The 19,812-nt window shown below is 37.6% G+C and overlaps 10 protein-coding genes across 10 annotated transcripts; 4 read left to right on the top strand and 6 right to left on the bottom strand. All coding sequences in view use genetic code 12, as the record gives it.

The window, feature by feature from the left end:
• Positions 1-43: 43 nt before the first annotated feature.
• On the top strand, positions 44-1,264 carry LAG1 (sphingosine N-acyltransferase; the record flags this gene model as incomplete). The annotated part of the gene is made up of 1 exon (XM_002614592.1): positions 44-1,264. The coding sequence occupies one exon, from the start codon at positions 44-46 to the stop codon at positions 1,262-1,264; it is 1,221 nt and encodes a 406-aa protein (XP_002614638.1).
• A 154-nt stretch (positions 1,265-1,418) lies between these two features.
• On the bottom strand, positions 1,419-2,747 carry FOB63_003853 (mitochondrial 37S ribosomal protein uS2m; the record flags this gene model as incomplete). Its single annotated transcript, XM_002614593.1, has 1 exon — positions 1,419-2,747. The coding sequence occupies one exon, from the start codon at positions 2,745-2,747 to the stop codon at positions 1,419-1,421; it is 1,329 nt and encodes a 442-aa protein (XP_002614639.1).
• Positions 2,748-2,814: 67 nt separating this feature from the next.
• FOB63_003852 (uncharacterized protein) lies at positions 2,815-3,414 on the top strand (the record flags this gene model as incomplete). The annotated part of the gene is made up of 1 exon (XM_002614594.2): positions 2,815-3,414. One exon carries the CDS (start codon positions 2,815-2,817, stop codon positions 3,412-3,414), a length of 600 nt encoding a protein of 199 aa, XP_002614640.1.
• SBA1 (Hsp90 cochaperone) lies at positions 3,342-3,941 on the bottom strand (the record flags this gene model as incomplete). The annotated part of the gene is made up of 1 exon (XM_002614595.2): positions 3,342-3,941. One exon carries the CDS (start codon positions 3,939-3,941, stop codon positions 3,342-3,344), a length of 600 nt encoding a protein of 199 aa, XP_002614641.1.
• A 500-nt stretch (positions 3,942-4,441) lies between these two features.
• On the top strand, positions 4,442-5,683 carry FOB63_003850 (uncharacterized protein; the record flags this gene model as incomplete). Its single annotated transcript, XM_002614596.1, has 1 exon — positions 4,442-5,683. One exon carries the CDS (start codon positions 4,442-4,444, stop codon positions 5,681-5,683), a length of 1,242 nt encoding a protein of 413 aa, XP_002614642.1.
• Positions 5,684-8,928: 3,245 nt separating this feature from the next.
• Positions 8,929-11,823, bottom strand: FOB63_003849 (phosphatidylinositol-3,5-bisphosphate 5-phosphatase; the record flags this gene model as incomplete). The annotated part of the gene is made up of 1 exon (XM_002614597.2): positions 8,929-11,823. One exon carries the CDS (start codon positions 11,821-11,823, stop codon positions 8,929-8,931), a length of 2,895 nt encoding a protein of 964 aa, XP_002614643.1.
• A 494-nt stretch (positions 11,824-12,317) lies between these two features.
• Positions 12,318-13,475, bottom strand: FOB63_003848 (uncharacterized protein; the record flags this gene model as incomplete). Its single annotated transcript, XM_002614598.2, has 1 exon — positions 12,318-13,475. One exon carries the CDS (start codon positions 13,473-13,475, stop codon positions 12,318-12,320), a length of 1,158 nt encoding a protein of 385 aa, XP_002614644.1.
• A 487-nt stretch (positions 13,476-13,962) lies between these two features.
• FOB63_003847 (uncharacterized protein) lies at positions 13,963-14,934 on the bottom strand (the record flags this gene model as incomplete). Its single annotated transcript, XM_002614599.2, has 1 exon — positions 13,963-14,934. One exon carries the CDS (start codon positions 14,932-14,934, stop codon positions 13,963-13,965), a length of 972 nt encoding a protein of 323 aa, XP_002614645.2.
• Positions 14,935-14,999: 65 nt separating this feature from the next.
• On the top strand, positions 15,000-17,585 carry TERT (Tertp; the record flags this gene model as incomplete). Its single annotated transcript, XM_002614600.2, has 1 exon — positions 15,000-17,585. The coding sequence occupies one exon, from the start codon at positions 15,000-15,002 to the stop codon at positions 17,583-17,585; it is 2,586 nt and encodes an 861-aa protein (XP_002614646.2).
• Positions 17,568-19,673, bottom strand: BUD6 (Bud6p; the record flags this gene model as incomplete). Its single annotated transcript, XM_002614601.2, has 1 exon — positions 17,568-19,673. One exon carries the CDS (start codon positions 19,671-19,673, stop codon positions 17,568-17,570), a length of 2,106 nt encoding a protein of 701 aa, XP_002614647.2.
• Positions 19,674-19,812: the final 139 nt, after the last annotated feature.

Below are 19,812 nucleotides of genomic sequence, written 5' to 3'. Positions count from 1 at the left end.
CGAATCCGCTCATTTCAGATTCTTCACGTATTCAATAAAGACAATGATGTCTCCTCAGAGATCTACTGGTTCGAGTCGCCGCAGAGGATCCTCAGTCGGTCATATTAATGTTGGAGATACTGCCGCACCAGGTTTCTCAACAATGAAAACTACTCTAGCTCAACGCCGTAAACTGGACCAACGGATTCAGGCATTGAGCAAAGAATCGAAAACAGACATTGCCATTATGAAAAAGGTGTTTGTTGCTATCCGTGAAATGTGTTCTAGACAAACATGGATCGTACCCTTTAGTGCCTTGGTTTTTTTCTATGGTCTTTACTTTCTAAGCGGCCTGGACACTAAAGTCCACAACGTCCTCGAAGGTATGATGTTCCCTTCTTATCCTATTGAGGGCACAGACCAATACGGAAAGGGTGTTAACGATTTCTATTTCGTTGGCTTCTATGCGTTATTTTTTTCCTTCCTAAGAGAGTTTTTAATGTGTGTCGTCATGAGGCCAATGGCAATCCGTTTAGGCGTCAAGAAGCCCGGAAAGATTAAGAGGTTTATGGAACAAACCTACTCAATGTTTTACTATGGTCTATCTGGCCCTTTTGGATTGTGGGTAATGTCTCATACGCCATTGTGGTTTTTTGAAACAAGGCCATTCTATGAGAATTATCCACACAAAACTCATGACTGGTACTTCAAGGTTTACTACCTAGGCCAAGCTGCTTTTTGGGTCCAGCAGTCTGTTGTATTAGTTTTACAGCTTGAAAAACCTAGAAAGGATTTCTATGAGCTCATTTTACATCACATCATCACGATTGCTTTAATCTGGTGCTCTTACAGGTTCCACTTCACATGGATGGGGTTGGAAGTTTACATCACTATGGATGTTTCAGACTTCTTCCTTGCTACATCCAAAACATTGAACTACTTGGACTCACCTTTTACCGGACCATTTTTGGTCCTTTTTGTCTTTGTCTGGGTTTACTTGAGACACTACATTAATTTGCGGATCTTGTGGTCCGTCTTAACTGAATTTAGAAGCGTTGGGGACTTTGAATTGAATTGGGAAACGCAACACTATAAGTGTTGGATTTCCCAACCACTTGTATTTTTGCTAATCTTTTCCTTACAAATTCTTAACGCATATTGGCTTTTCTTGATCATCCGTATTCTCTATAGATACGTGGTCGGTGGAGTCGCGCAAGATGAAAGAAGTGATGAAGAAGATGAAGATGAAGTGTCAGTTTCTAGTGCTGAAAAGAAAGACCAATGATCATCGGTAGTTTCTGGAGATCCATGGCTCCTCATCAACTGCATTAGACACCCCTGCAATGATATAGAAGAGTCAAAGAAATGGTATACCAAATTTTGGAATTTTTAAACTATGTACAGCTAATATGCGTAAGTCTCACTATGACGGTAGAAAATCATTTCTGAGAAGATTTATACTCCGAAAAAGCTTTATATCTTCTCTCCACACCTTGTTCCGCAGCTTTCGACAAAATACCACAGACAACAGAAGAGGCTCTCATGGAATCATCGTTACATGGAATTGGGTACGTCAATAAAGAAGGTTCCATATCAGTATCACATAGCCCGATAGTTGGTATCCGCAGCTTGATACATTCGTTAACACAATTTCTATTCTCCACTGGGTTCAACAACACAACTAAGTCTGGTTTGATCAAAGCATCGTCTTGGGCCGAAATGTTGCGGTTAGTAGGAGTGTCACCAAGATCAACCTCAATTTTTTGATGTCCACCTATTTGCTTAGATACTTCTGTGAAGTTGGTAATAGTACCTGGAATCCATCTATGAGACACATAATATCCCCTACTTCTCTTAGCAGCTTCTTCTAAAGCACGGTGTTGTTCCCAATTTCTCGAAGTGCCAACATACAAAATAACACCACCTTTCGCTGCGATGCTCTCAATGACCTTCGTGGCCCTCCGCAAAGCGGCTAACGTTTCATTCAAATCAATCAAATGAATACCTTGATACTCAGCATAAATAAATGGTTGAGTAGAAGGCCTCCACATCGCCTTCGCATGACCTAAATGACATCCAGCCGCCATCAATGAAGAAATGGTGACATCATCCATAGAAAGAGGCCTCTTCACGTCATTAGCCGGATTGTAGACATCTTCAATGGATGAACCTAATCCACCAGACTGTCTCATATGGGTAAGTTGTCTTAAGAACAACTCTTGAGAGGAATAAGGTTTATAATCAGGAGTGGGTTTCAAATTCGGATACTGATTGGTGTAGGCACTCGACGTGGTGGTCTTAATCTTTTGAGACACAATCTCCTGTTCTTCGCTTGGCTTTACCGTTGTAATCTTCCCTCTTGTTCTTTCAAACCAAGGTCTGTTCCCGATCTCACTTGGTGATAACTTCATATTTTCAAACAAGAACAGTTCCATTTCTTTATCCAACCGCTTGACTTTGTCTTGGTCTTCAAGTTGATTTAATTGCGATTGTAAGGACTGTAGTCTTTCTCTGATCAAATTAGAAGGTGTCGAATTCAAAATAGAAATAGATTCCTTAGTCTTATTTTTGAGTTCTCTCAATGCCTTCTCTCTGGCTATAGCTTCTTCTTCCCTTGCAAGAGCTTCTGCTAGTGCTTTCTCTCTCAACTGCTTTTGAGAGGATAACGATTCCTCCACTGAAGAGACATCAATAGCAGTGGAGGATGAACGAGCAACCACCTTAGTGATGAGAGTACTCTTGGATACTCTTCCGTATAAGCCTAACATCGATGAGCCGCTCGGGTATTGATGTAGTGTTCAGTGATCCAAAGCTCACCAAAAATTTTCCGCATTGATGTACACACTACCAACCAGAGTAACCGTTTGTTTATACATGAGTGATAAAATTAATTGGATTGAGGCAAGTTCAGTTGATGGCTTCATAGAATATGTCATACAGCAAGCCATCAAAGAGGAGTGTTTACCGTTGACTATATTTATAGATCATAGGTTATTAAGTTGTTCTCGCATTGAAATAAGGAGAAAGATGAAAATCCATGAAATCAATCAGCTCCGAAAAATTGATATGCTTGGACTAGAGTCACACCAGGATTTCTTAGCAAATCTTGAAGAGCATTTTTTTGAGAGTGTACCGAAACATATTGCTATATGTAATTGGCTCTGTCATGATAGCGACCCTCAGAAATGGTTGTTGAGGGCAAATTTTCTACTATGGAAGGTCCATAATTTTTGTAAGTATTACGGGGTATCAGCATACATCAGGATACCACAACAAGCTCACGAAGAGAGTGATACGACTTGGAATAGGAGCATTGAATTCCCCAATCATGACCAATTAAAAATTATTTTATCTAAATGGACTTATTTAGATTCGGCCACTGGCTCATCATCAGATGAATCTTCGTCTTCTCCTTCGAAGGAACCACCATTCTGACCTAATTGGCTAGCTAAAGAGCTAATATCGAAGTCGCCACCTGGACCGCCAGCGCCTCCACCTTGAGCGAGCAACTTAGAAAAATCGATGTCACCAGGGCCACCTGGACCGCCAGGACCACCGAAATTCATCATATTAGACATGTCTTCTTCAACATGCTCCTCTTGTTCGTCTTCATCAACCCATTTGTCGAAATCTGTCTTTATGTAATGTAACTTCAACTTCTCCTTCAATAAGCGTGGCCAATATTCTGCTTGCGCTTTCTTCTTCCTTAAAACGAATTGAATATGGTTGCCAGCTTCATGTCTATGGGAGTTTTCCGGGTCAATCTCGTCATAGAAATCTAAGCTCAAGCTGTATTTGGTGGCACCATCACTAGATTCTGCGGAAAATGACAAACTAGAAGAAGTTAAGTCAATCTTTGTATTTACTGGATCTTGAACTTCAATGGTTAAGTAAATTAAGTTCTTGGCAGGATCAGACTCATTGGAGCGTTGTGCCCATAAGACAACAGGATGAACAGACATTGTTTTCTGGGTAACAAAGTAAAATTGAGGTGAGAGCTATGTAATTCGACGAACGTTAACTAAATGAACCGCGATTCTTCGAGAAAGTTCGATCACGTGAAAAATATAAGCTGATACTGTTAGTCGCCAATTAATTCTTTCAACTTGCCCCCTTTGTTAGGAACAACTAACAATTAACAACTTAACGTTTTAGCGTGATGACTTTACTTTAGTTAAATTCGTCTTCGATTACTCGTAAGCAAAAAGGACACAAAAGAAAGAAAGTGACTTCAATATTCAAAGAATATGGGACGGGACTGGAGAAGATTACCGCTACGATTGTTATCTTGCATTTTTGTCCTAGTCGACGCTTACTAGTCGGATCGATGTGCCATCTCTCTTTTATCTCAGGTTGATGACGTACCCCGTATTCCGACATATAGTACGGTTGTGGAAAGCAATGTGCAAAGGTATATCCATGTCCACACTACAATCTAGAGAGAAACCTAATTTTCCGCCTGATGATAGATAGATTTCCCGTGGAGATTCAAGTGAGAATACTTAGGTTAGTCCCAGAAAGTGCCTTGAAACAAACCAGCTCTCATTTCTATCTATTGTATAATGACTTGTTCTATGATAAGCTAATACGAACGTTCGGAGATGATGTGGTCCATATTTTGTCCAAAGTATACCCCCAACTCAGAGAATACATAATATCACTAGATTCATTCAGATTAGTTTCACGACAAGCAATTTCCTCACGTTTGAACTTGATTGATCACGGAGACATACGACATCCAAATCCCGAACAGTTAATCGAATCCATGTATGTCAAAGACTCTTGGCGATACATCTTTTCCCTTCTTAAAAATAAGAGGCTTTATGCCGAATATTCAGACTATAAAATCGATGAGCCAACAAACTACATTTACAACCATTATGTGGAAATCAACAGAACATACCTTCTCTCTTATACAAAAGACATCTGGTTGGCACCTGGAATGTACAATCTTAATATAGGCCTAGTCATCAAGCATGGCACGGGGTTAGGCACGACAAAGTTCGAAGTTGAGTACCAGACAACAGGTGGAGCAATTGAGGTTCAAACCTTTTACCCACCGACTAACATTAATGAAATATTGCCGAAGAACCAGTTTTGCTTCTTGAAAATAGGCGAATTCCACTTACCTCAAGTTAGACATAAATTAAACGGACGCAACTGTCCAAGTCATAATAACCGCTTGTTCAAGGTGAAGTTAATTATGGAAGAGATTGGCCTTTATTTGAAGTCAGGATTCAGCATATTCTATATTGATATTTCCCAACCATCAACACTTTTAAATGAATATGATCTCCTATTCTATTCCTGCCAGGAAACAGATTATAAGTATTATATCAATTTTCCCCTCAAGAATTTTTACAAAGTTCTTAACTATGTCCAAAATCCAAGTGAAGAGGATGGCATCAGCGAATATGAATCATATGGCAAAGGAAACCCTGACAATATCTTATCGACGTTAGATAATGACTTTATTGATACTCCGAGAGATGAGTCGGATTCAGACCATCAACTCTTGGACTATTCATCTTTTTTCTATCTAAACAAGTCTAATCACAGAACCTATAGGTTCAACACTGTTTATCAAAAACGCCAATTCATCAATAGATTTGGCAATTTCGATCCGATTGATAGTGAGCCGAACACATGCTCTTATGATAAGGAAGATTTGAAGTGGAGGATTCCGATTTTAGGAGAATTATAGAATTCTTTTCATAGTTCAAAACATAAAAAGGATGAACATATATTTACGTAGTTTTAATGAGTCTCATCGTTTAGCTTTTCCACAAGATGAAGAACGGGTTAACATCCATGACTTGGTATTTCATTTGCAAATCAACCCTAATCGAATAATGATGAATAGGAATGTAATTTTACATGAATATACACCTTATATCCTTGGAAAATCATGACACGGAAGAAAATTAAGTCTTTGCATCATAATAATCGTCATCGCATAGTTTCAGATTAATCTGCCATCCAGGAAATTCCACGGACCATGGCACCATTTAGTCATTTAAAACAAGCAATGAGAACGAGAGATGCACATGTGAATTTATACTAATAATGATGTTACTATGACAATGCAATTGTTCTCAATTGTTTTCAAGTCCACTTTCAGAATCATTCAAATCCAATAATAAAGCTACAGATCATCCCACTTTTGAACAATTGAACACTTCGAAATAGGGTCTACATAGGTAACTATATCTGCATTGCTTTTACAGGACACTGAGGTATGCTACAAACAACCGACAAAATTTCACAAAACAAAATTGTAAATTCAAGGGAAGGGAGAGCTGTTTTACCCATGTTTTTTTGAAAATAAACTACTTATTATTATTTTTTTTTTTCATTCTTTCCTCTTTCCAATTCGTATTATTTTTATTCTAAACAGTGTAGCGAAGGAACACACCAAAGTAAACAATACATTCTATTCGGAGCAAATAGCATTAATTCAACCATCGAATATAGTGTCCACTCACTTGAATCCAATTATTCAACCCCAATGGTAACATTCACGCTTGTAATAGATCTCAACTAAAAATTTCAGAGTTAAAAATTTTAAAGTCATTGATATAACAAAGAGAAAAGTAACCACAAAAGAAACATATTAATTTCCATTCTATAAAAACAGTAGAAGACTGTTTTTCTGAAATAACACTAAACCTCTTCATATGAAAAAGAGCCACTCTTTATTGTCTGTTAACGAAAAATTCTTCTTTACCTTACGAATTATCTTGGTAACCTTTCCCGAAACCTTTTCACATATTACTAGGAATAAAATTAATTCATCTATTTAACGCAATTCTAAAAGTTGCTGTGAGACATAATCAGCATAAGGATGCGGTAGGGTGATGATTGCAAATAACCAGAACAATACCAAAAGCGAATTCTCTCCTGATATAACAAAAAGAGTGATATCAGTACCTCTTATACTGGGAAATACATTAATATAATTCTTGACTGTAAAAATGTATTTTTCTAAAATATTTGTGGTTTAGAAAATGAAAATAAATGAATATTTTACTCTTATTTCTTTCAGCATGTAGTCTATTTATTTGAATAAAATGGGGGATTGAAAGTAATTCCCAAGTTGACTTAAGTGTGAAATAACTTATTCATTTCGATTGAATTAATGAATTTTATGGCCATTCGAAGTGGAGAAGGAGGATACTATAATTTGTAAGGAAATAAGAATCAGTCTTCTTTCATCGTCTTAAAACTCATCTTCAAAACGTTTGACGTATGCACATTAAACCCACAGGAATTAGTGCACTCATACTCGCAATCTTGTTACGTATTTCTTTAAAAGGCTGAGAAGTAATCTTTATAATCAGTTTCTTTTATTCTAATAATTTGTAACTAAAAGTCAATATAAATTAAGATACAAAATTTACTTAAGGTTTCATATTTATTTGCTGTATCCACTTTATCAACTCGTTTATTCGTGGTAATTTATTTTGTATTTTGATTACGAATTGTTTCTACGTTAGATTCATTAGAACTAACCTGGTGGGAAGTGTGACAAAATAGTATAAGAGTTGATGATGTGGCGCTCCGTATTATTATTGATTGTCGCATAGATTTTTAATCCATGTACAAATGAGTCCGGTAAAGTGAATTTTTCAAACGATTTTTCAAAATCTTCATTGCAGTAAATTGCGGACTAATAAGTATTATGAGTCTGAACATAAGGACAAAGTACGAAGGTCAAATATTTGTTACTGAACTGACCTCTATGATAAAGATGATCATTTTGTTTGGGAAATCAGAAGGAGTCCATAACATTGCAATCTTAAATTAGTAGGTTGCTGGGTATTAAAAATTTGGTCGAATTGAAAGAGTTTGTAAGAGTATAGATTGTATCGGGATGGGATTTATAAGGGTACACATGTGAAATTGGTGCTTATCTGACTTGTAAATATACTGAAAAGAATCTATCGTGTAATAGTTTTCTTGCTAATGTTTTGAATGTAGTGATCATATTCATTTTTATTAGTGAGTAGTAATATAATTATTAGTTACAGTTAGATTTTTATTATTTTGTTTGTGTTAGGAACAAGTTGTAAATACTTAGAACTAATTTTATTTAGTTTTACCATTGTAAAAAGAATTTTATGTCATAATATAATGCGTATCTAAAAAATCGTTTCTTTCCGGTTATATTTTATGAACTGTAATGTTTTTTTGTTTTACAAGTAGTTCTTTTTGTGAGACAGTTTATATTTTATACATATTTTTTGTTTGAAAAAGGCAATGGGTATAAATGGTATAGTGTATAAATTCATCATTATTATTATTAACTGTAGCATGTCATTGTGATTTTTCCACAAGCAAGAGTGGGTCGCATAATTTCCCTTTTAGAGATGTAGTTACAAATATAATTATGAAACCATAGAGGCAGTAGAGGCATTGAGAATGCAAATTCCTATTGCTCATACTAATGCTCTTTGGTAAATTTGAATATATCTTCACTATTGTAAATTAATCTACAACGCTGAATATTTTTTATGCTCGCGATAATGCTCTGCAATTTTCAGCTTTTAAATGGATAATATGGTTCGAACCTTCTTAGTTCATCTAATATACTTAAGTAGTCGATTAGTATAACATCTCTACCCATTCTGATCTGGATGAGAATTAGCTATGAATTTTCTTGTTTTCAAGGAGAGGTCGAGTCTCATCTCTCATTCACTCTACTTATTTTTTTAATTGTGATGTTAATGTTTTACACTTCATTTGATGAAACTTTCTGGAGTTAGAGACATAATGTACTTTATAGAGTCCTTAAGTTTCAAGAACAAAACATTTTCTTAGGTCAGTTGTTTACCTTTGGGGCCTAGATAAGCAGATACTGATTGTAATATTTTGGCTTATAGAAGTATACGGTTGTTTCGCGAATTATGTTTGCTCCAAACGTGCAAGCTCAGTTGGCTCGTACATATATTACATGAAGTAATTATCTTCTGTTGACAATGTTGAGCTCTCGTTTTTGTAGCCATCGACGTACATCCAATAACATTTAATGTCGGGGGTGGTCAAAAATGAAGGTTCTTGCGACAAGAGTTGGCTTGATGTGAATTTGATAGATGTGGAATATTCATACACTTTATGATTAATGTTATTGACTGAAACATCGCGCCGTGCTTCATTTCCCTCATGAATGTTGGAAACCAATGGAATGAAATCAGGTTTAAAATAGTTTTCGTAAATGAAAACATTGTTCTCGCTAATGCCAAAAGAGATGCTATCACTCTGGAGATAAGATCTCTGCAATATTCCTGATGAGCCATCCAAATTTTTAGTGTATAATGGGATTCGTAATCCTCCAGAGTTGTCGTGTTTATTGAGTGAAGATACCTCGCGAGTTTTATAGCTCTCTTGTAGACTAATATCATTGAGTGGGTCTTTATTCTCTTCTTGATGGTGTAGTTCGCCTCTACTCTCAATTATGTATTGAGCTCTTGCTCGGCTGCTCTTGCTTTCACTTCCATTGCCGGTAAGTTGATTCTTGCTTTCAAGTGATCTGTTCTTGAAATAAGGCTTTCGAGTTTTAAAAGGACTATAATCAAAGTCCTTTGGTGTTAAGTTAGAATTGGACGGAAAATACCTCAAGTTTGAGTTCATGTTAAATTGAAAGATTTCAGAAAAAGATTGGAATTTTCGGGGAACGTAACACTCATTAAACCAGTTATCGTTGTATTCGGGGAAGGGAGCAAGGTACTGGATTTTTGATAAAGAATATGTATGAGACTCAGGCTCGCAAATTAATTTGTCTCTATCCTTCTTCAATATATGCATGTTGTACCATCGCTGATAACTCGGTTTTGTCCTAAAATTCTGGATCTGATTATTGTTGTGTAAATAATAATCGTTTTGGAGCTCCCATAGTTTTGGCTTGTCGGGATCATAAACGTAGTTTCCTAGAAATAAATTAATTGCTTCTTGGCGAATCAGGTCCATGAAAGAATTAGAGTAAATCCGCTTGATGCTGTTAAGGATATCACGGGTGTGAGATGACCACTGATTGATCCTTCTGTATGAATCCATGGTATTAACCAAATTCGACCCACCGTATTGAACTGCTATTGTATCACCGTGATCATGGAAAATTTCCGTCAAAATATTCATGAGGTCAGAATCATAATCTAGCTCTGCAGATGGAGATAAAAAACCAAGGCTTCGAACTTGATGAGAGAGTGCTTCTTTGCAAATAATGAATTGTGCTGCATTTGTTCTATCGAGGCAATCAATACAATTAGTTCTCATGACCCCTCGCTGGATTTTTGTAGAAGCATAGTCTATACCATTGTGAAAAAATCCAGTCTCTTTGATTGATAAGCGTGCAATATTCTGCAAGGGTCCAATAACATCCATATTCTTCTTCGAATGTTTGGACATGTCAAATGAATGGTATCGTAGTTTTGCTTCGGGTGGTAAAAATTGATTCAAATACGTGATACAGTTTTCAAAGTGTTGATTCAATTTCAGCTCACGAGGTTGTTTCTCTTTAGTCTTGATTAAATTTAAGATGAAAATCGGTGTACCATATCGGGACATTAAGTCATTAAAATGCATTGCCGAACTTTGGTAAAAAGGATCGAAAAGATTAATTTCTATTGGAGGTTTTGGTAATCGATTGAGGTCTTGTGTCCAATAAAGAGGGATTGACCCTCTATGTTGCACGAAACTTGTGTACCGGGGGTTCGAGTAGAATCCGAACTTTGGGTGATGGAAAGAAGTGGTTAACATATCTGACACAATCTGCTCCGTTTCCACTTCATTTGCAACATTGCCTCTGTCATTAACCCCCCTCTTGAGAAATCTGGCCCCAGCAAAATGGTGTGATCTTCGTGCAATGATAGTGATGTAGATTTTGCGTCCATAGATAGATATGTTTGCTTGGTCTATAAACCCGTGTATGATTGGTTGGAACCATTCATATGTTGCTATGTCAGATTGAGATAGAACTGGACGTAGAAGTAAGTTGTTCCAAACAAATCTTTCATTATGTTCAAATTTTTCATGCACTGCTTCTTGTTCAAGCTTTGAAGATTCCATTGCGGCCCGCTTATGCCGCATGAAATTTGTTTGCAACGAATTAGTAACATCGTAAGTGTAGCTGAAATAAAAGGTTTTACCCAAATCCAAGTATTTGAAAATTGTGAGGAGCTTCTCTTCATCGGAATACTTATCCGGTCTTTTGTAATTGAGATCAAGAGGAATTAGCTTTGTCTCATCGATATGATATACGAAATGACCTCCGATAATGGCAACCTGGCTGCACTTAGTAATCACTGAGAGATAGTATCCTCTAGTGAACTTTATAAGGCCAATAAGACCGAAAGCTTGTGCAATTTTATGAATTCCTCCTTCAATTGTATCATTAAGGCCGTTTATAAGTTCAACCATGTCCTTTCTTGTATAGAAATAATTCTTGTCCTCAATGATATTTAGGGAAGTAGAGTTGTCAGATGAACTTATTTCGATAATCCGGAAAAGGCTCTCCTTTGCATTGCTACCCACAATGTACATGGTGGAGAGAGAGTTATAAATGGTGAATCTTTGTAAAATAATACGCTTGTTATTTAGCTCCGGGCCATTTTCTTTGGGATCATGGGCTTGTTCGTTTTCGCTGGAATCTGGTGATGTATCGCTATTATTATTATTATTATTATTATCATCATCATGGGCAGTTCCATTATGGCTCCCTACCCCAGACACATCATTCCGTAAGCTTTTCCTGTCATTGTCATAATGGTTTATATCTGCTTTCGAATCACTCATGGAATGTGTTTGACTTAAGCGTGGTAGTGTTTGCAATATGCGTACATACTGCATACCAGTGAACCAAAGCACAGTCCAAGCCAACTCGCTTTACTCATAAAAGTATTTCTTGCATTCTCTCTAGAAGTAGTATTTGTAAGACGAATGTTTATACTAACTAAGATGAACAATGGTATCACGGAAATGGCATGGGTGAGATAAGAAATTTTCAACTAAAGCTGCAATGATTCTACTAGCAATCTTGAGAATGGACTAAAGACTTGTTCGGACATCAATTAGCCTTCTTATGCCGTTAATCAAAGATTAACTCTCATTTGCATTCAAGATCGAAGGTCGAATGCGAACTGTCATTCATATTCTCACGCAATACAACCAATTTGATTACTAAAGAAAGGTACGTATTTCCATAGATTCCGCATTCCTTTATCGCATTTTGAGTAATGATCTTTTCTGTTAATGAGTTGTTATTTTCTTCAAGCCCAAGTAGTTCGTCCATATAAAATGGAAATATACTTTACTTGTTCTCGAATCTATTAAAGAATGATCAGCTAAATCCTCCAGTCAAGCTCTTCTAATCTTCTCCTTGTAGTTGCACGTCGTTTACTACCGCTAAAATCATCAACTTCCCTCCTCATGTTTTCTCTTTTGAGTCGCCTAGAGTTTCTTTCTCTCTCGATCTCCCTCTTTTCGATTTCCCATGGACTCAAAATCTCAATGAATGGCTCCCACACTGCGTTTCCGTTGTGGATACTGCTGTCAGTTCTAATTCTGATATTCCTCTCAAATATTAGTCCTGCAAGCTGTTGATATTTGTGAAGTTCGTGATTATATGTGCCATCAATTAGTTCCTTTTTCAATCTAAGTGACATTTCATGTAAGCTATGGGCAATGGCGGGTTTGAATTCCAGTGATAAACCTAAATCAGCAACGACAATTTCGGCAAACTTTTCAGGAGTTACGTCAGTTTGTACGAGGTCCCATTCAAACTTGTCTTCATAAAGTTTTTTATCCAAATTCACTGAAATATCAATAATCACATGATACTCATTTCCTGGGGGTAACTGTGCGTTATTGACAAAATTATAGTCCTCAATCTGCTTGTTTATGGAATCTACAATGTCCAGGTGAATCAGATTGGGCAACTCCAATTCTGAACAAAGAAGAGAAGCAAATTGTTCTGGTGTTATCAAGCTTTCGTTCACGTTCCACATGAAAAAGTCAACTAGCTTAGACGCACCAGCATTATATTCGATGTTTAGTTTGATGGGAATCAAAGCTTCGGGCATCATTTTCTGAGAGACGTCAGCAAAAATGTCATCCGTAAATATTTCTGACGACCTAGCCAACCTTGCAGGTTTCAATAAATGCTTCTGAACAGTTGCTGTAATATGCGTATTTGCACTTGGGTAGGTAGTTGCAGATAGGTTCCCATCTTCTTCATATTCAAAGTCATCATTAACATTATCAAACTCTGCGTAGTTAATTTGTTGTGCATTTCTCTTTGCAGAACGTTCTTGGGGGACATTATTCACAATAATGGCACTATCAGGATCCTTTGTGACTCTTGATACGAAACCGGTACTAAGAGCCTGCGGTTGAAATGACTGCGTATTATATGTCAAAGACATGTTTGTGTTGTTGGGGACAAGATTCAAGTGAACAAACATTAATGGCGCGCGCTGAAGATAATGAGATATACACGACATCAAAAGCACATCCACGTTAACATGGACAGTAAGAAAATTCTACAGAATTTCTTCGACAAATCGAAAATTGACGAGTGTCTCAGTACAGAAAATTTCAGGAAAGAGGCTCCCGTCGATATTTCTGATAAAGTTCTTGCAGAACTACTAGATGCAGTTAGATCCCAACACGGAAAACATACAGAACTAATTGTGGAGAACATTACAAACGAGTTTGAGACAGATAAATCGGTATTAGTAAGATCGAAAGACTCTAAACTTGCTGGTATCGATCATTATTCCTTGTCAGAATTAGTGGAGAAACTAAATATCGCCAAAGATGAATGTTGCGTTCATGACAGCGTTCTAACAAAAAAGATTCTGAATCAGATTCAATCCTTAGAATCAAGGATTCAGGACCTTCAAAGTCTATTAGCAGAATCAGTGAAAGGGACCGATCCTCTGTCTATCAGTCCGAAATTTGTGAAATGTGCCAATTTGGTTGATGTCATCAAGGGGAGAAATGACTGATTTCCCGAGGGTTCTGGCAGGGTATTTCTCCAACCCATTTCCAGATATCGTACGTCCAATTCAAATCCCTTCTGTCACCAATGAAATATGAACTTTGAATCCCACCTTTTGGATGGTCGTACACATATATCAATTGGCGAATTCTGGAATGCACTAAGGCCATCGCACACATCGTGCAAGGCTCGTGTGTGGTATAGATCAAGAGATCACGGCATAAGTATCCCAAATCTGGCTCTTTTTCTACACTTCGTTTCCGCCTTTCATCCTCTGCGACCATGGAGATACCTTTCATAACGCTGTGTTCCAAAGGGTGTTTGTCCCGCGAATCATTTGCTGTGAAAAGGATCTGAATTTCTCCTGTTAGATCGTCTTTCCTCGCTATTATAGTAGTTATAGGTACCGTTGCGTTTTCTTTAACTGAGTTCAAGAGTGTAAAGATCATTCGTTTCTCTTGATTGATGTCAAATTTTGCTGTTATTAAATCCTGGTGATTTGGGTTACCTTTCCAGGATATTGGCCAATATTTCAGACTCCATATTTGTGCTCTCTCTTTGGATAGGGGAAGTGCGTGGGGAACGCTGATAGTATGAATACTCTCGTAGTTGATTTCATCGAAGGAATTCTCAGTTAAATATGTTAGAAGTGAATTCTTTGAGGGCAAAAAACTAGTAGAGCATATAACTGCTTCTATTTTAACGGGTCCAGAATTATCCCTTTTCCTCAATCGCTTAATGTGGTTAAGGTCAATAGGGTCCAATGTCCTGATGCTTTCTTCTATAAGTTTGAGAAAGGTTTTAGTTTGTGACGGGCCTATATCACATGCCCATACTTCTATTAGGGGAGGGTTATCTTGATCAGCATTAGTAAAGTTGGATTTTCGAATTTGTTTAAGGGATTTATAGATGGTATAGTTTGGAATGTCCACATCCGAAGAAACTTTCAATTTTACCATTGTGGTGGTATTCAATTTTTCACTGAAAGCGCGCTTTGTATCATTAATCAGAAACTACTTATTGGATGGACCGATACTCCAGCCTACTTGCATTTGTAACTCAAGAGTTTCCTGACATAAACAAAGACGAGCTATTAGCAGATAATGAGTTTGATGAAAGAACGCAAAAGTTCGACTGCTTCTTGAACAATACACTCATATGCAAAAAGAATGAAGTAACATCCAGTCGCGTTCTATCGAGCATATGTAACAAAGCCGATATAACGCATCAAAACTACTATGAATTTGTTGATAATTTGGTGTCAGAGGTACGGTCTCTTGATAGACTGGCTATATGCGGATTGTTTGATGTTTCTCTTTCTGGAAGTTTCACATCCAATCCCTTTTCAAACTTTCAAGTTCATGTGTTGAAAGATGAAAATTGGGCAAGATTATGTGAAAAGCTTGGCCGATTACGCTTTGCTTATCTTCTTATTTGTAGTTCTTGTTTTGTGTACCATGCAAAGACAAATACGTACATAAATCTCTACGGAACTCAAACGCATTTGAGAAAGAAAGCAAAGGAATTCATTTTCAAAACAAAGATGTTCTATAGGTGGAGATGGAACCACGACTCAGTGTGCTTACTACAAGGAACCCCACAACAGATTGGAAGTACAATTTTTGATATTGATTTCGAAAGAAAGAATAACCCCAAGAAATTCAAGCGGTTCTTGGATCTTATACTAGTTGCTAAGAGGAATGAGGAGAAGATTGATTACCTGTATATTTTTGCTAATATTGTGAAAAAAAGGGTATCCCATGAATCAGTTTTTGACAATTCCTCGTCGTTCAAGGATGTCTTGCGCTTTACGTTTTCCGTCACCGACCTCATTTTTCCTAAAGCCATGTTTGGTTGCAAATATAACATGAATGTAATAAGGGAAAGAGTCCGTAAAACCTTACGAGCACAAAGACTAGAGGCAATTGAGCAGAGATCCCTAATGTTGCATCTAAAATTGAATACTATAACGTGGTTGGGGAAGAAGAGAACTATAGATTCTATCCAAGATAAAAAATGCAGGGAGGAAATGTTATCTAAGTTCCTAAAATGGTACTTCAATTCATTCCTTGTACTATTAATCAAGAGCTTCTGGTATGTGACTGATGTTATTAGCGACTCGACTCAAAGTGGGTTAGCGTGTGCCTTTTTTCCACACAGAACATGGAACAGACTTAGTGGCGAGTGGTTGAATAGCTACATTTCCAGATATCTACACGAAGTGAGTGGTCAAGACCACTCTAAATATAACCATGGTATCTTGAGGTTGATTCCAAAAAAGAACGATTTTCGCCCTCTTTGCACGCCATGGCAATCAAGAACTAGTCTGGAAAATGAACGCCAAGCATATGATCGCGATATTATACGGCCAGTAAGAGATATATTGAGAGAGCAACAAAAGAAGATTGATGCGAATAAGGCCTTCCGCTGTTTTTCTGTTAGAGATATATGCCGTCATATATCAGAATTTAAGCGTACGCTTTCAGAGTTACATGATGGGCATATTCCACCGTTGTTTGGAATAAAATTTGACATGAAACACTGTTATGACAATTTGAATCAAGCGAAGATAATTGAGTGTATTGAGAACCTCTTCAGTGCTGAAGAAGAACAAGAAATTTACTACGTTAGAACCTACTCGTGTAATTCAGAAGCTTCAACTTACGGAAAATCATTTCGAACCATTTCTAAAAGGAGGGGAATTTCCAATTTCAACCTCTTTGAAAATGCCCCAAATTCTTTTGCAGGTCGGAATTTTTTCAAAGACCAATGCAGAACGACATGCTTCACTAAGAGTGAGATTTTAGATATTGTTAAAGACCAAGTTCTCAATTCTACGATTGAGATACCTCAACGAAGAAATAAAATTTTCACGAGGAAGGAAGGAGTGTTTCAAGGACTCCCTTTACTGGCTACCTTTTGTGAAATAGTTTACAATCACTTAGTGGATCATGTTTTTTTTCCTTCTCCGACACAAGAGTCTGTTCTATTGCGTTTAGCTGACGACTTCTTGTTTTTGTCTACCAAAATGGCGGAATGTGAACATGTTTTATCATTAGCTACCTCGAAAGCTTCATCAGAATACGGCGCGTATGTTAATCAAGAGAAATGTTGCGCAATCGGTGGAGATGTCGACTTTGTTAATTTCGTGGGATTAGAAATCGACATTAAATCGTTAAGCTACAGAAGGAAAACATTAGTTGCCCTTAAACTTCCTACGAACACTTCAAGATCACTAAAGGCGATACTCGCGTATCTTGAATGGAGCTTCAACGCAAGACTAAGTGACCATTTGTTGGACACCTACATGGTCCCAAAACATGCCATTGTAGACAACGTGAGAGATGTTTTGGAACCTGTCTTAACAGGAGCGCAAAAATATTTGCCAAGTAACATTAAAGAATTGAAAGACGAGATCCGAAGGTTTGAAGTTTTCATTACCTCAATTGTTCGAAGAATCATTTTTAAAGTGCGGGAGCAAAATGACGATCATGAACTTGTTACGTTAGTGTGCAGCATGTGTGCTCAAGTCATAGGTGAAAAATTGACTGCTATAAACACAACTTCTATACTCGAAGACTTAATGTCAAGCTTAAATGATACCAAATGAGCTCTTTAAATTCTCTGAATCCTTTTGCTGGCGCAACTTCTCGATTTCTTCGATACCCACTGAATGCTTGAGACGCTTCTCTTCCACAAATTCACCAAGCTCTTCTTGGAATTCTGTCAACGACGCAAGCTCCCTTTCTTTTTGCCTTAGTTTCTCTGCTTTGGCAATCGCCTCCAAACGGCTTTCGTGGTTTGGTACAAGGGTTGCAACTTCATTAAGCACTGCATCCTTTATGTTGTGCATACTTTCACCAGGCTCTATGAGGCATAGTTTTGATGTGAATTTGTTTCTCTTCAAAAGTGGATTCTTATTCTGTTCCACTGAACATTTTTCAATCAACTCGAATGTCTCCTCTATCTTTTTAATATCTTCAATCAAGTCTATCGTTAAGTCATCTTGCAAATTGAAAAATTGTTGCTCCTCGCAAACTTTGTCTAGTTCGGACTCCCAGATTTTTTTCCATGTAGGTTTACCGTCACTGATAAAGTCTGCTAAAACCTTTAAGGATGATTTCGCATCATCGATTTCTTTTCGTGTGCTCTTTAGTTGTTGTGGACCTATCCTCACTCCACGCTGAGCAACATCTTTACGTAACGCTTCCATCATATCTTGCAAATCATCCACTTTGGTGAGCAAATTATCTGACTCATCTGAAAGTTTGGCGTAGCTATGTTGCATGTAAGTTCTATTTGAGTTTGAGCCGCTTTCTGCAAAAGTCAAATCCTTAAGTACAGATAATTCAGCTGTCAAGTCCTCGATAGATTTTGCGACAAAACTTTTTCGACGATGTTGAACACTCTTGATAGCTTTGATCTCATTGAAGACTTCACGAAGGTCACTCGAGAGGGTAAGATATTTGCTTTTGAAATCTGCAGTTTCACTTCCATTGGTCTCCTTAACAGGAGCATTGTTCATTTGAAACTTGATGGAATCAACTGATTCTTTGATGTCATTAACGAAATTCAGAATGACATTATCAAGATGTGAACCAAAGCTGTCAACTTTCTCCTGAAGACCTTTCAAGGATTCTTTCTCTTTATCGATTGATTTGAGAACCAAGAGTACTCCTTCTTTAACTTCCTGGTCCAAAGCGCTTTCCTCAAGTTCATACGTGATATTATGCTCATTATCCAAGATGTAGATATCCGGAAAAGCTGCCGTACCGGGAGAATAAGCGAATTTCTCGACGAACAATAATCGTATGGATGCCACAGTTACAGGTAAAGGTAAATCAACTTTCTTAGTCCTATCCCCTATCCTCAAAAATACTTTAATGCTCGATGGGGCATCAGTTTGAACCTCTTCAGTGTTGACTTTCTCGCCAGGTATAGTCAGCTTAGGTGGATCGGAAAGGGCAGACTCTGAGGAGAGACGAGGTAATTGGTTGGTGGAATAGTTCGCAAGCTTGGCGAATTGATATGCACTAAAACGTTTTGAGGCCCTTCTCAGAACGGCATTGCCTTTTTGAAGCTGTGCCAATGCCGCACTTGACGCGACAGATGATGTTCTCTCCTCATTTGTCGGCTGATTATCCAGTAAAACTTCTTTTGCACTGTACCTTTGAGAATCTGAGTCTCGCAGAGCATGATGCCCCTTTATATTCAAATTAACGTCAAGTTTTGGTGATGCTTCATTAAGTGATCTTGACAGAATACTCGAGTGCCTTGAACCGTGCTCCGATAGTTCTTTGGCCTTTGCCTGTTTTGCTTTGAGGGTCAGAAGCAAATTAACAATAATGTTTCTTACATTTGGTAAAAACTTGTCTAAGCTTTCTTGGGTTGGAACTTCACTTAAAGCAGATTCAAGAACAATGCGTAATGCCTTTGGGACATCGCCTAAATCTGAAATGTCAACACCGGCATTATTGAATGCTCTGGCAGCTGCTCGAAAGTCATTTCCTAGCTTCACATAAGCATCAGAGACGAATTTGTCGTCTGCTTCCTGCCTTGCCCATTGTGTAAGGCTTTCTAAAAGATGCTTAGTGGACACAAGTAGCCTTGTGACACTACTTTCGATTGTGCTCATGGAAGGACTTTTGGAGCCACTATTTCTCAGAGGCTGATGCCCTGAAGACGAGTGAGAAGACATGATTCAGATTAAGGAAAAAAACTTTTGCCTGCCCGTTCGGAAAAGGCCCAAATTAAGGTACGATGTTTCTCATGGATCAAATCAATATTGTATTATTACATACAGGAAAATCATGCAGTTTGTTGACAAAGCTGTGTAT

This window comes from Clavispora lusitaniae (assembly GCF_014636115.1).
Source record: "Clavispora lusitaniae strain FDAARGOS_655 chromosome Unknown tig00000185_pilon, whole genome shotgun sequence".
Taxonomy (NCBI): Eukaryota; Fungi; Ascomycota; class Pichiomycetes; order Serinales; family Metschnikowiaceae; genus Clavispora; species Clavispora lusitaniae.
Note: the sequence above shows the minus strand (reverse complement) of the source record. Positions and strands in the feature narration are given on the sequence as shown.